Source organism: Callithrix jacchus, chromosome 9 (genome assembly GCF_049354715.1).
Source record: "Callithrix jacchus isolate 240 chromosome 9, calJac240_pri, whole genome shotgun sequence".
In the NCBI taxonomy this organism is placed as follows: Eukaryota; Metazoa; Chordata; class Mammalia; order Primates; family Cebidae; genus Callithrix; species Callithrix jacchus.
The window spans coordinates 131404604-131418455 of record NC_133510.1 but is presented as its reverse complement, the minus strand read 5'-3'; the positions used below and the strand labels follow the sequence as shown (position 1 = coordinate 131418455).

Below are 13852 nucleotides of genomic sequence, written 5' to 3'. Positions count from 1 at the left end.
TGACTGGTCAGTCCCCATCATCCTGGCAATTATTCTATTAAGTGAACCGAATATAAGCATGTTTTCCTTACATAAGGATATTAGGATTTTGTCACTATTTATAATAGAATTCTGGTCTGTGTTTGAAGTTTATTGCTTTCATGTGGTCAGTTTTAAGAATCTACTGTCTACAAGGAAGGAGACCCTCCTGTATCTCATGTGAAAGTAAGAGGCAGATGGGAACAGGGGAAGGTGGGACCACTCAGAAATAAAGTTGGCGACTTGAAAATGTTGCCTGTAATCCCAGCTACTCAGGAGGCTGAGGCAGGGAGAACTGCTCGGGAGGCAGAGGGTGCAGTGAGCAGAGATCGCACCGCTACACTCCACCCTGGGTGACAAAGCGAGACTTGCTTCTCAAAAAGAAAGAAAATGTCATCCTGGCCAGCACGTGAATTTGTGTGTCACACTCCTGTTATGAGCATTCTCACCTCAGGTTGATGAGGACACTTCCCTGGAGTGACAGGTGGAGAGAAGAGGTGAAGACAGGCTCTGTCCTCAGCTAGAGACCCTTAATAAAATGGCGGCTCTCAGAGATTTCTGGCATAAAATACTTACCTCCCGATTTGCGTGTATATATGAACAGGAGGCTGTATCAGTCTCAGGCTACCCAGATTCAAGAGATTAGCTCAGAATGAACACATAATATGGGAAGCCAAAGACAGACTGCAGTCATTCATTCACTTGTCTATTCATTCATTCATCAAGTACTCAGGGCGTCACCAGAATACCAGAGGTCCCAGAGCCCATCACCAAAACAGATAAATACAACCATGAGCACAATAGGCTAAAATCTCTGCTGTCGTGGAGTTTTAATTCCAGGGGGCGGGAAGACAGTTAAATTAGCTGAAGTTAAGTGCAAAGAGAAACAACAGAATAGGGACAGGACACAGAAAGGGCGAGAATGGAGAACAGACAACGTGAACAAGGGAGACTTCCACGAGGAGATGCCCTTGGCACACAGATCTGAGAGGCTGAGAGTGTGTCATGTGGGTATCTAGAGGTCACACCATAGTAGGCATGTGCAAAGGCCCTGTGGTGGGAGTATCTGGGGTGGTGAGCCCAGCAAGCGGGCTCATGGGCCTGGATCAGAGTGTGGGGTGGAAATGAGGTCAGAAGACTGGGTGCCGTGGCTCATGCCTATAATCCCAGCAGTTTGGGAGGCCAAGGCAGGTGGATCATGAGGTCAAGAGATTGAGACCTTCCTGGCCAATATGGTGAAACCCCTTCTCTACTAAATAAAATTAGCTGGGTGTGGTGGCACACGCCTGTGGTCCCAGCTAGTCGGGAGGCTGAGGTGGAAGAATTGCTTGAACCCAGGAAGCAGAGGTTGCAGTGAGCCAAGATTGCACCACCACACTCCAACCTGGTGACACAGCAAGACTCCGTCTCAAAAAACAAAAAGAAATGAGGTCAGAAGGGTGATACAGGGTAGGAGATTACAGAGTGACTTGTAGATCACAGCACACACTGTGGCATTACCTCTTAATGGGATGGGAAACCTCGAGAATTGGGGGCAGAGGACAACATGATCTGACCGCTGATCAAGAAAGGGCTAAACATGCAGCTGGTGTTTGCTGAGGATGATGGACATTTAGGTCTTCCCGTTGGGCTAATAAACAAAGGAACCTTTGTTTTAAGGAAGCACTGTCTCTAGAGGATTAGCAGTGATTTAATATAAAAAAATGACGGGACCAATTCTGTCTCTAACGTTTACTCCTTTTACGCGGCCAGTTCTGGGAATCCATTATCTTCAAGGAATGAGGATAATGAGTGCGCTTGGAAAATAGGTGAGATATTTGAGAGAGGAAAAAAATTCCCTTTGCTTGGGACCAGATCTTTCCTCTATTAGTCAGGGTTCTCCTGGGACATAGAACCAATAAGGTGAGTATATACAGAGAGAAACGTATTTTAAGGTATTGCTCATGCAATTACAGAGTCTGTCAAGTCCAAAATCTGTAGGGCGGGCTGGAAGGCTGGAGACCCAAGGAAGATCTAACGTTGCAGCTCTCGTCCAAAGGCTGTCTGCTGGCAGAATTCCTTCCTGTCTTCTAGGGGTGGTCAGCCTTTTGATCTCAGGCCTACCCACATTATGGAGAGTCACCTGTTTTATCAAAGTCCAGCAATTTGTTCATCTCACCCAAACACACACACACAGAATCATGCCTGACCAAGTATCTGGGCACTGTGGTCTACATAAGTTAACACATAAAATTAGCCATTATGAACACCCTGACCACTGGGATTAGTAAGAAGCTAATGTTTGCAGGCTTCTTGCCTCTGCGAATGGTGGAGTGGACCCCTTCCCACCCAGAACTAACGGGAAACCACACAAACCACTGCCAGCTGTCACCTCCATGGCATCAGTGCCACCGAAAGACAGGCTGGGGTCAAGGGCCAGGACATGGCCAGGGAGACAACTGACCAGGAGAGGGCAGCGAGAGGTCCCAGCAAGGAAATGTCATTTAGTTAATAAGATATAAACATGACAGATGAAAACATTGAGTTTGAAGGCAAATGAGAAAAATCTGCTCTCTGAGTCAATTCATTGCTTACAATTAAAAAAGGGAAAATTAAGAAAACGGTAACCCGGGGCTGTGTAGTGACCCAAAAGATTTACATAAATTGAAGATAAGAGCCTATCGCCACTTAGGAAGGCGGAAAAATGGCACAGAGCCAGAGCAGAACAAAGGCAATGAAATGTGGATGCTCTTGGGATTTCTTTTCACCACATACAAAAAAATCCTTGGTTGGGATTCCTTGGTTTGCATATCTCTTTCTAGATAGAGATGGGCCTACACAACCTGTTTGCATACCTGACAGTTAGAATCACCTGAAGAGCTTTGAAACTGTCAAACGGATAAGCCCTGCCTCTACAACCAGCCCTACTCCACCCTGACCAAAGAGCCTGATTCCTTTGGTTTGGGATAAGGCCTTGGTTTGGGATAAGGGATTTCTGTTCCCTTAAATCAGGACGACAGAGGAGCAAGCCTTTTAGGGTCACTGTGCATAGCTAAGGCACGAGAAACTGGCAGGCTTCAGGAGCTCAACCCAGGCCTCCCTCCCCTATCCTGGGGGTGAGCCCCTGAGGTTGAAGGGAAGGCTTCCTTGTCTGCAAGAAGCAGCCAGTGACAGAAGATGCTACTATTGCAGTGCCCATCTCTTACTGGAGGGATGTTGGATGGATGGATATCAATGAAAGGAATGAATGAAGGTGGAGACAAGCAGAAAATGAGAAAAGCGCCCTGAAGCAGTGATGTGCCGGGAGATGAAGAAGGGCACCCTCCTAAGTCAAGACGTCCGACTTTGTTGTTTGTGCCTAGGCAGGAGAAACGAGCTGACCTCCCTCATAAGCTACCCTACAATGTGAATCACACCTGTGAGAAGCAGCCAGCCAGTGGCTTTTAATTCCTTTCGTTTTGCTCATTTGCTTGGTGAACAGTTTTGCCAGCTTGGCATTCATTCTCCATCTTCGGATACATCTCCCCCTGTGTTTGGGCATCATCACACCTTCTATCTTAGTGGTGTGGGTGGAAGGGATCTCACCCCCAGGCTCTCTGTGCCTGAGAGCTGCATAATCGGAAAATCCCATTCCCTTAAGTCGGCAGTGAGTGGGCACAAGACTGTACTGAGTGCCAGAACTTTACCCCTGCAACTTTGTCCACATCACGTGAGAAGTCACTTTGTTTTAGCTGAGTCTGCTGTGTAGACGGAATATAAGCCTGGAGCTGCTGTGGACAATGATGACCGCTCCAAAATGAAGACAGCACAGAGGACGGAGAAGCCAGGAGACGGGGAGGAGAAGAAACTGTCCAATGACATCACATGACCCCTGGATCCAGCTGTGCCTGAAGTCCACCTGAACTTCACAGTCACCTGAGCTAATGATTTTTTTCTCTTTTTTTTGGTATGGTTTGCTTGGGTTTTTGGCATTTGTAACTAGAGAAAGCATGACTAAGAAACGGAACAATCTGGTGCATATTCAAAGAACACTTCCATGAAAAAGACAGGGAAAACTGCTTCAGTGTGTCAAACCCAAACTCACTGTTTCCAGTGGAGGCAAAAATCACATTTTCAGGGGTACCTTGTTCATGGCACAAGTAAGAGTTTTTTCTCTTTTATCTTAAAATCATCACTAAGCTATAACTCAATAAGGCCAGAAACTAGCCTAGGGTAGTGTGTGTGTGTGTGTGTGTGTGTGTGTGTGTGTGTGTTGGGGCAGGAGGCAGATTTCTTCAAGTTCTTTTATTTTGAGAACATGAGAATCCCTCGTTGCCTCGAAGACTTGCTAGTTGAATACGGTGTGCCAAAGTGGCTAACGCTCCATCCACATTTCTGCAGCTTCTGGGTCCACAGAGACAGTGAGGAAACGCAGCAAAAGCAAACACAATTATGGGGCCAGAGGGAAAAACTGAGCAAGAAGGATGAAAAAAGTCAACTACAGATTAGGGAGAAAAAATTAACCTACAACAGAAACGGGGCCTGCTCTGGATGGTTTTCATGACTCTGAGAACGCAGAGGGAGAAAAAATGCTTAAGACAGTGGTAAGAGTATCCTCACAAGAAGCCAGATGGAATCAGGCCTTAGCTGCAGCTGAGCATGAAGCGGTCGAGGCATGCCTCACAACGTAAACCTCTGGCTCTCTGCTTAGGTCATAATGAATGAACACCTCACGCTTGACCAGCTTTTCCTATTCCCCGATATTGCTGAATGCACAGTTTTGTTTTCTTTGCTTTGTGGTTTTAATTATTCTCTGTTATTTTTAAAATATCCATGTAGGGTTACCATTGTATTGCACTGTGGAGCCTTCTTTTCCATGACTTTAATAATACAAATAATGACGACCCTGATTTACTGGACTTCACTATGTGCCAAGTCTTACCGCATGCAATAGTTTGTACGGCCCCCAAAACGAACATCCACTTAGAACCTGTGAATAGTCTGCACGGCCCCCAAAATGAATGTCCACTTAGAACCTGTGAATGGGTCCTTGCTTAAGAAAAAAGGTCTTTTCAGATGTCATTAAGCTGAAGATCTTGAAATGAGATCATCCTGGAATCCAGTGGGTTATAAATCTAATGACCGGTATCCTTGTAAGACAGAGAGGTAAGAACACTTAGCAGAGAAGCTATGTGAAGTCAGAGGCAAAGATGGCCATGATGCTGCCACAAGCCAAGAATGCCAGGAGGCCAGAGAAGGTGGAAGAGGCAAGGGAGGGCCCTCCCCTGGAGGCTCAGCACACCGCATGGCTCCGACAACATATAATTTTGGACTTTTGGGCCCAGAATTGAGAGAGGATCAATTTTTGTTAAGTTGAGCTTCCCCGTTTGTTACAACAGCTGCTGGAAACTCATGAAGCGTGCTAAGTGTCTCAAGTCTGCTTTTGCATTAAATATCGTCAACCATCCTATAAAATAGGTATTATCCCTCCTTATCACAGTGGTCCCCACCTTTTTGGCAAAAAAGGCCAGTTTTGTGGAAGACAATTTTTCAACAGACGGAGTTGGGGGGTTGTTTCAGGATGATTCAAGCACATTACATTTATTGTGCATTTTATTTCTATGATCATTACATTGTAATATATAATAAAATAATTATAAAACCCACCGTAATATAGACTTAGTGGGAGGCTGAGCTTGTTTTCCTGCAACTAGACCATCCCATCTGGGGGGGCAGTGGAGGACAGCGACAGATCATCAGGCATTAGATTCTCGTAAGGAGCACACCATCTAGGTCCCTTGCGTGTAGAGTTCACAATAGGGTTCACGCATCTATGAGAATCTAATGCTGCCGCTGATCTGACAGGAGGTGGAGCTCAGTCAGTAATGTGAGTGATGGGAAGGAGATGACACGGCTCACTCACCCACCACTCACCTCCTGCTGTGCAGCCTGGTTCCTAACAGGTCATGGGCCAGTATCAAACCACCACCAGAATGTTGGGGACCCCTGACTTATAAAACAAAACTGAGGCTCAGAAGAGCTGTCCTTTACTTTTTCACCACATACGAAAACTAGGTCTTAGGGTCACTGGAATGAACATTGGTTGATTTTTCATCCGGCATCCATCCCGTCTTCCTTTAGTAAAAGCTCTTCAGTTTTTCTCTGGGAGGAAAATCTTTTCCCCTTGGATACAAAATGACTAAACTATTAATGAGGCTGTCTCGTACCTTTCTAGATAGAGATGGGCCTACACAACCTGTTTGCATACCTGACAGTTAGAATCACCTGAAGAGCTTTGAAACTGTAAAACGGATAAGCCCTGCCTCTACAATCAGCCCTACTCCACCCTGACCAAAGAGCCTGATTCCTTGGTTTGGGATAAGGCCTAAGGATTGGCATTTTTTAAAGGTGCCCCAGGTGAAAAGTTCAGCCAAGGTATGGGCTTCTTTCATCCTGGAATCTAAAACATGAGGATTGTGACAAAAGTAAGTAAAATGGTTCCTGTTTTCCAAAATGGTACCCTAAAGAAGCCAGACAATAATTATAGCTATGGGAACCCAGCGCCTGGAAGCTTTCCTGCTCATAGGAAACCTCATCCTCCAGCTTTCTCTGGAGTCAAGAGCTTCCAATCTCTTATTACTTGGTAATAAGCAATTAAGGTATAAGTTGTTACTGTTACTAACAACCAAAGACTTCTGTGTCATTCACCCAGAAACTGGTGGAAAAGAAGCTCTAGCTCAAGCTTTTCTTTCTATGACACTGAGCCTTCCTAATTAGTCCATAAGTGACAACTCACCATGTTGCTGGCAAGATGAAGGGTGTTGAGAGAAGAAAGAAAACAACGTTGCACATAGAAAAGACGCGGCCTTCTCTGTTACGTCTTTGGGTTGCCTTAGGATCCCAGCCACCTGCAAGTGTAAACTCAATATTCCTAACACATCATTGAGAACATCTTTAATCAGGGGGAAAAAAGAATACGTACACATCGCAGGAGACAGGAAATGAGTCTCTCTGGGAGGGTAACTAGAACCCATTGTCCTGGAAACTTTGCTGATTTAGACTCCAGGTGGGTTGTATTTCACATCTGTGTTCTCCTTGAATGCAGCAGCTTCTAAGTTCCTAAAGGTACATGAAGCAAGGGAGCTCAGGGCACAGGTGGGGAGAGTAACATCCTGCAGAGAACCCGGCTTTGAGAACAGCAGAAGGACTCACTTAGAAACAAAAGCAAGACCACTAATACAATTTCTATTCTTCTTTAATATACATAACAATAATGTTTAAATAAAAATTCTCTCAGTCATACATCGGGTATGTGAGCTCATGTTCTTGAAAACATACTAGAGGAAAACAGTAGAAGTAATACACTGTTGTAAATTTCTTATGTAGCATACGAAGCACTGTAACTTAATTTGAATGCAAGTTATGATTAGTTAAAAATGTATTTTGTAAGCCATAGAGCAATGACTAAAACTGAAAAAGAAGTACACTAATAGGAGAATAGTGGAGATAAAATGGAATCATCAAACATACTCAATAGAAAAGTTGTTATGGAAAGAGGAAAAGAATAAATCGCAGATGGAGCATGAAGGAAACAATGAACAAAACAGCGGATCTAAATATAAACAGGTGAATAATTATATTAAATACAAGTGGTCTAAACATTATAGTTAAAAGACAGAGATCATCAGATTGGATAAAAAAGCGAAACCCAACTACATGGTGCTTATAAACAACATTGGCTATAAAGACACAAGTTAAAAGTAAAAAAATGAAAAAGATATTACCATAAAAATACCAATCAAAAGGAAGCTGAGGTGGCTATATTAATATCAGGTAAAATAGATTCTACAACAAGAAATATTTATGAGAATAAAGAAAGGCATTACATAAACGTGGACTGATTTAAAACCAACAAAAAATCCTAAGTATGTACGTATCTAAGACAGTGTTCAAAACACATGAAGCAAAAGCTGTGAGAGATAAAATAAAAAAATAGACAAAACTATAACATAATTGGAGACTTCAATACTCTCAATAAGTGATAGAACAAACAGATCAGTAGAAATATAGAAGACCCGGACAACACCATACATGTTTACGGGAATCATTACGACCATAGGTTAGGCAAAGATTGCTTAGATGTGACACCAAAAATCCAATCACTAAAAGAAAATATTAATAAACTAAATATCATTAAAATGTAAAACGTCTGCTCTTCCAAAGACACATACTATCTGCAAAACACGTATCTGACAAAGGACTTGCATTCGGAATACATAAAGCACTTTCAAAAATCATAACAGTAAAATCATCCATAAAAAGTGGGCACAATATTTGAAAAAGATATTTCAACAAAGACAATTTAAGGAAGACAATTAAGCACAAGAAATAATGTTCAACATAATTAGTCATGAGGGCAAAAACGGAAACCTCAAAGAAATGTCTATTACACACCTATCAGAATGACTAAGCAAATCTAAACAAAATGGATAGTGCCAAGTGCTGCTGAAGATACGAACCACCTAGCATACACAGCTGATGGGAATGCAAAATGCTCAAACTAGGTTTAAAAAGAGTTTGCGGTGTCTTACGAAGTTATGTGTAATTACCAAAAACTGGCATAATTTTAACGTCTTTTCGGTATGAAATAAATAACTGTGGTGCCTTCATTCAATGGAATGTCATAGAGCATTGACAAGAAACAAACTATTGATACATCGGTGACTATCAAATGAATCCTGCTGAGTAACAGGAAGTAATCCAAAAGCCGCATACTGCGTGATCCTGTTCTTACGACATTATGAAAAAGGTAAAACTCTAGAGATGAAGAACACATCAGTGGTTTCCAGGACTGGAGATGAGGATGGAGGGGCTACAAAGCCAACAGAAATTTTGGAGCGTAACGGGCATGTGCTGTACCACAACTCTAGTGTTCACAGGACTGTGTGCATTGTCAGACTCAGAACCAGACACTCAGAGAGGTGAATTTTATTGTGTGCAAACTATACGTTAATAAGTCTGGCTTTTAAAATAGAAGGCTGTAAAAATGTTCTATCAATCAGATGTTCCATTTATTCCATTAATTCGGTAATACTCCCCTTCACTGCAATTAATACACCAAAGACACGTTTTTATTAACCTTGTTTCTTATGACTATGGATGTATGAAATATCTCATATATTCAAAGGCTTTGTTTTAACCTCTGCTCGGGGAGGTGTTAACTACTAATATAACTGAGAGTGCTGAGCTCTTCTCTGTGTGACTGTAGCCACCCTTATGATTAAGCTAACAGTGACCAGTGAGATGGACGAAGAACAGGTTGAAGCAAAACTCAACTGCTGAAGGGAAAGGCCAGGTGAGTGAGCAGAAGAAGAGAGGACCTAAATAAACACACCCTGCAGAGGAAGACACCCTTGCTCAGCTTTGGCACAAGGCAGCCACGAAAGAAAGTACAGCCAAGACTGGCAGACTATCGACACTTTTGAGAAAATCTGGAAATCCTAATTGGTTTTTCATAATGAATGAGAAAACTTATTTATCATCTCAGTAGATGCAAAAGAGCATTTGATAAAATTGTATATGCAACTTCTAGCAAACCAGAAATAAAATCGTTTTTATAATTGTCAGATAAAATGTGTATACAGTTACAGAGTATGACATGATGTTTTGATATATGTACACGTTGTGGATATCCTGATTTTTATATGTGAACTCTCCCTTTTCTTTTTTTTTTTTTTTTTTTTGAGACCAAATCTCACTTTGTCACCCAGGCTGAAGTGCAGTGGTGTGATCTTGGCTCACTGCTACCTGCGACTCCCAGGTTCAAGTGATTCTCATGCCTCAGCTTCCTGAGTAGTTGGGATTACAGGTGCCCACCACCATACCTGGCTAATTTTTTTATTTCTAGTAAAGTTTGGGTTTCACCACATTGGCCAGGATGGTCTCGAACTCCTGACCTCAAATGATCCACCCACCTCTGCCTTCTAAAGTGCCGGGATTGCAGGTGTGAGCCACCATGCCCAGTCAAATCTCCCAAGTTTTAAATGTTGAGAGCCTTTGAAAAGAAAAACTGTATGGATAAAACAATGCTTGTCTGCAGGTGCTGAAGTTTGCAAGCACTAGTCAAGAAATGTGAGTATAAAGGAAAGAACTATAACAACACATTGAGATCTGAGAGTTTAACAGAATGATTTCCAAGAAGCTGCAATGACTACTAAGAGGCTGGAACACAGTGAGGAATTTTGACTTGAGGGATAAGAAGGGATGAAGATGAAAAGAAAATCTATGTGTCTCTGTGCTAAGCGTACACATGCTGTAAGTGTATGCAGAATACGACATAAGCATCATTCTTTGGTTGCCAGCACTAACGCGCATGAGCTGAGAGGGACTTCTTTGCCCTGATAACATACTCCTATTTCTCATCCCTGCTATAGAACCTTAATTCCTTACCAGAAACCCAAAACCCCCATAGCACTGAGAATCCCAAGGTTTGTTTGGTTGCTTGTATTTAACTCATTCAGTGGCCAACGCTGACCTGAAGCCAAGCTATTTGGATCCTATTATCCTTTTTTATGTAAAAACTCACACATCACACACAATGTCAGCACCATGTGCAATTACAGGATGCAACTCCACACGAAGACGAAGACGCCATACCACACATACGTGTGGCTTTATGCCTCTATTTTTCTATCTTTCCTTCTATCCTGTCATTCAAGGATCTCAATAATTCTGAATCTTGAAATACATTTGCCCCCATAGATTTCAGAAAAGAGACTGTGGTCCCACATAACCTTCCCAGAAGGTCTCATATGCGACTAGCAACCATCACTAAACTTCCGAGGGCATCTCAGCCTGGCACTGCCCTTCCACTTGCTTTATACAGGGCAACACATCAACCTCTAACTCAAGGATGTTTTGCCTCTCCTGCCTCAGCCCAAGACTTAAATCTTAGGAAAAGATTCACTTCTTTCAATGCCCTGTCCTATTTATGGAACCTCCCAAGAACAATTCTGCCTTTTCCAAACCCTGACAAATTACAAAGCCTCTAAATCCGTAGTCAAAAATAAACAGACAATTGGTATTAAAAATTAATCGGTGGTTTCAAGCATTCCAGAAATCAGCACTTAAATCATGTGCAGGAAGAGACAGAGATGGCTTTTGCTTTTTTTAAAGACAGCAGGAATATAAACAAGGTCAGAAAACTTTCCTCTCTAGAAGATACCTTATGGGGCAAACGCTTTACGTGTGGAGGAATCCGGGGGGAATGAACTGCTGCTTTTCATCACGAGAAACGGACGGAAAATGTATTTTGCAGATAAGTTGCAGGCCCTTCTGCACCCCCAAATCACGTGAACTCTGTAAAGCAAAAAAGCAAGGAAAGAAAGCCCCACCAGATCAAAGTTGCACTTAGCCAGAGGGCAGGGGTGGTTTGAATAGGGGAGGAGCTTTGCTCTGTCTGTAGTTTTCAGCACTTCCCTTGCTGTTCAAATAACAGCTTCAAATCCAGTCCCAGTTGGCTTTTCAGCCAAATCACTGCCCCCAGCACTGAATACATGGACATCTGTAACAACCACTACTCTTAGGCAAAAGTAAAATCTCTCTCTCTGTCTGTCTCTCTCTCTCTCTCTCTCTCTCACACACACACACACACACACACACACACACACACACACACACAAATTCGAGCCTTCATGAAGAACAGTCCACACTTGCTCTAACGGGAACATCCAGCTTCCTCACCTGGTTAAATTCTCTCAAAGGCAAGGGGCAAAAACCTGGAGGAGGTTGGTCACGTCCCGCTCAGTTGGCCTGGCACCACCTTCCTCTGCAAAGTGCTTTCACCCATTCAGTCATTTCATCATCAAAAACCTGCTGGAGGGTAGGCTGGGAAGGGAATTCTTCAATGGTCACTTTGCCTTTAGGGAAACTGAATCCTAGAAACGCTGGAACCTAGGGCCAGTTAACAGCAGAATTCAGGCACCAGATTGTGACTAATGACTTTCAAATAAAACAGAAAAGTGCCCCCTCTCCTACTCTCCCACCCCCATCCTTCCTTTCTCCCTCCCCTCCCTCTCCCCCCCACCCCGTCTCTCACCCCCTCTACCTGGAGCTCTTAGAAGAAAAGAACACTTATATAAAACATAGCAAACTTGTCTGGTTGGTGTATCTGGGAAAGTGCAGCCTCAAGGAAAGTGGATTTTTCTGGATTTTCAGGCGGTGCGGAATGACTTTTGAAAAGCAAACGCTACTTTTAAACATCCATTGACAACTTGTCTCTCTCAATTTATTTCTAGCCCAGCCTCAGAGCTTTAGGCGGAAGAAGGGTGGCTTTAAGGGTTCTCTGCTCAGAGCCGGGGGCCTACACCCAACCGCCGGCGCCGCGCGAAGGCACAGGACACCCTTGTGCGCACCTGGGTTTAACCACAGGAACCCGAGACCCTACTTAGAGCGCAGGCAGCAGGAAAGCGACGCGCCCCGGGACTGGAGCAGCTGATGTCCCCCGCAGAACCTAGGCCTTGCTCCCCGCCTGCCCCGCGGCCCCTGGTGCTGGAGACCGCCTCTCCCCGCCCTTCCCCACGCCGGGTCCCCACGGCCATCTGGCCGCACACGCACGTAATAATAATGTCGGAATAACCACACCGCTACCTTTTTTGAGCCCCGCGGGCGCCATACATTAGCTCCCTGAAATCTCTCAAACCCAGGGCAGGGCCCCACTCCCTTTGTAGAGAAGAGGTCACGGAGGGGAAGGAGCTCGGGAAAGGACCGCTCGGGAGCCAGTTACCATCGCAGGGGACGCGCCCGCCTCCCCATCCGTCTCCCACACCACAGGGGACTAATTTGAGGCAACCCGCAGAGTCCCTGGTTTCTGCCAAGCTGGGGTCCCTGGAGAGCTGCGCGAGGCGTGCGCGTTCCTCTGGGACCGGCACAGAGACCCTGGCGGTCGCGGAAAGGGGGCGCGAAGACCCGAGCCTTCCCTTTTGGAGCCCAGCCCCAGAGTGCCGGAGCTGAGGATGGGGAGCGCACCGCGCGGACCCCATCTCCGCAGCGTGACTGAGCTGGGCTGCGCCGGTCCCCGCGGAACTCAGGGTTGGGGAACTAATCCTACCCCTCAGCCACGCCCCCTCCTCACCCGAGGGGCAGCTCTGGGTCCGGAGTGGGAGATTTGGGAACTCGGGGACCAGCCTAACTCGCTCGGATCCCGGGGCCCAGCTGGAAGCGCCCTTCTGGGTGAGGGGCGGCGCGGCACCCGCAGAGGTGCTCTTGGTGGGACCCGCGCCCCCGCCCGCCCCTCGCTTCGGCTGCCCTCGCCCCGAGCTCCCCCGGACTCCGGAAGTTCGCCAGCGCCGGCGCGCCGGGCGGCCACCCCGGCCTTACCTTTGGCCAGCAGCGCGCCCAGCAGCAGGCTCAGCGCCCGGCACAGCGGCGCCGCGGGCCCGGGGGCCGTGCCCTCGAAGCGCATCCTGCGTCCAGGCCGCCGCTCACGCCGTCCGCCGCCAGCCCAGGGCGCAGCGCCCGCCCGCGGCCCCCGCCGGCCGTCCCATGCCCCGGGGCCACTCCTGCAGCCCGGTCGGCCGGGCCCGCTGCGTCTCCGCCGTCCGCGGTTCCCGCCCCTGCCGGGTCCACGCCGCGACCGCTCCGGCTCCCGCGGCGGCTCCGGCTCCAGCTCCGCGGCTGCTCGCGCTCCGGCCGGGACAACTTTTCTCCAGCCGCCGCCGAAGCCGCCGGCCCCGCCCCTGCCCCGCCCCTGGTCAGGCCACGCCCCCGCCGCGCCCCGGGACTGCGAGCAGAGGGAGGGTGCGGGAGGAGAGAGCACTGCCCGGTTGGAAGGGCGGCGGACGGAGAACCCCACGCCCGGGCTAGGGAGGCCGTGCCC

General features: G+C 46.3%; 1 protein-coding gene across 1 annotated transcript in view; it reads right to left on the bottom strand.

Moving 5' to 3' along the window:
• The window catches only part of TMEM132C (transmembrane protein 132C), a 446814-nt gene extending 433162 nt beyond the window's left edge, over positions 1–13652 (bottom strand). The window contains exon 1 of the mRNA XM_035258174.3: positions 13354–13652. Within this exon, the coding sequence (XP_035114065.2) occupies positions 13354–13438 (85 nt within the window). The 5' untranslated portion in view covers positions 13439–13652. The remainder of the gene's footprint in view (positions 1–13353) is intronic.
• Positions 13653–13852: the final 200 nt, after the last annotated feature.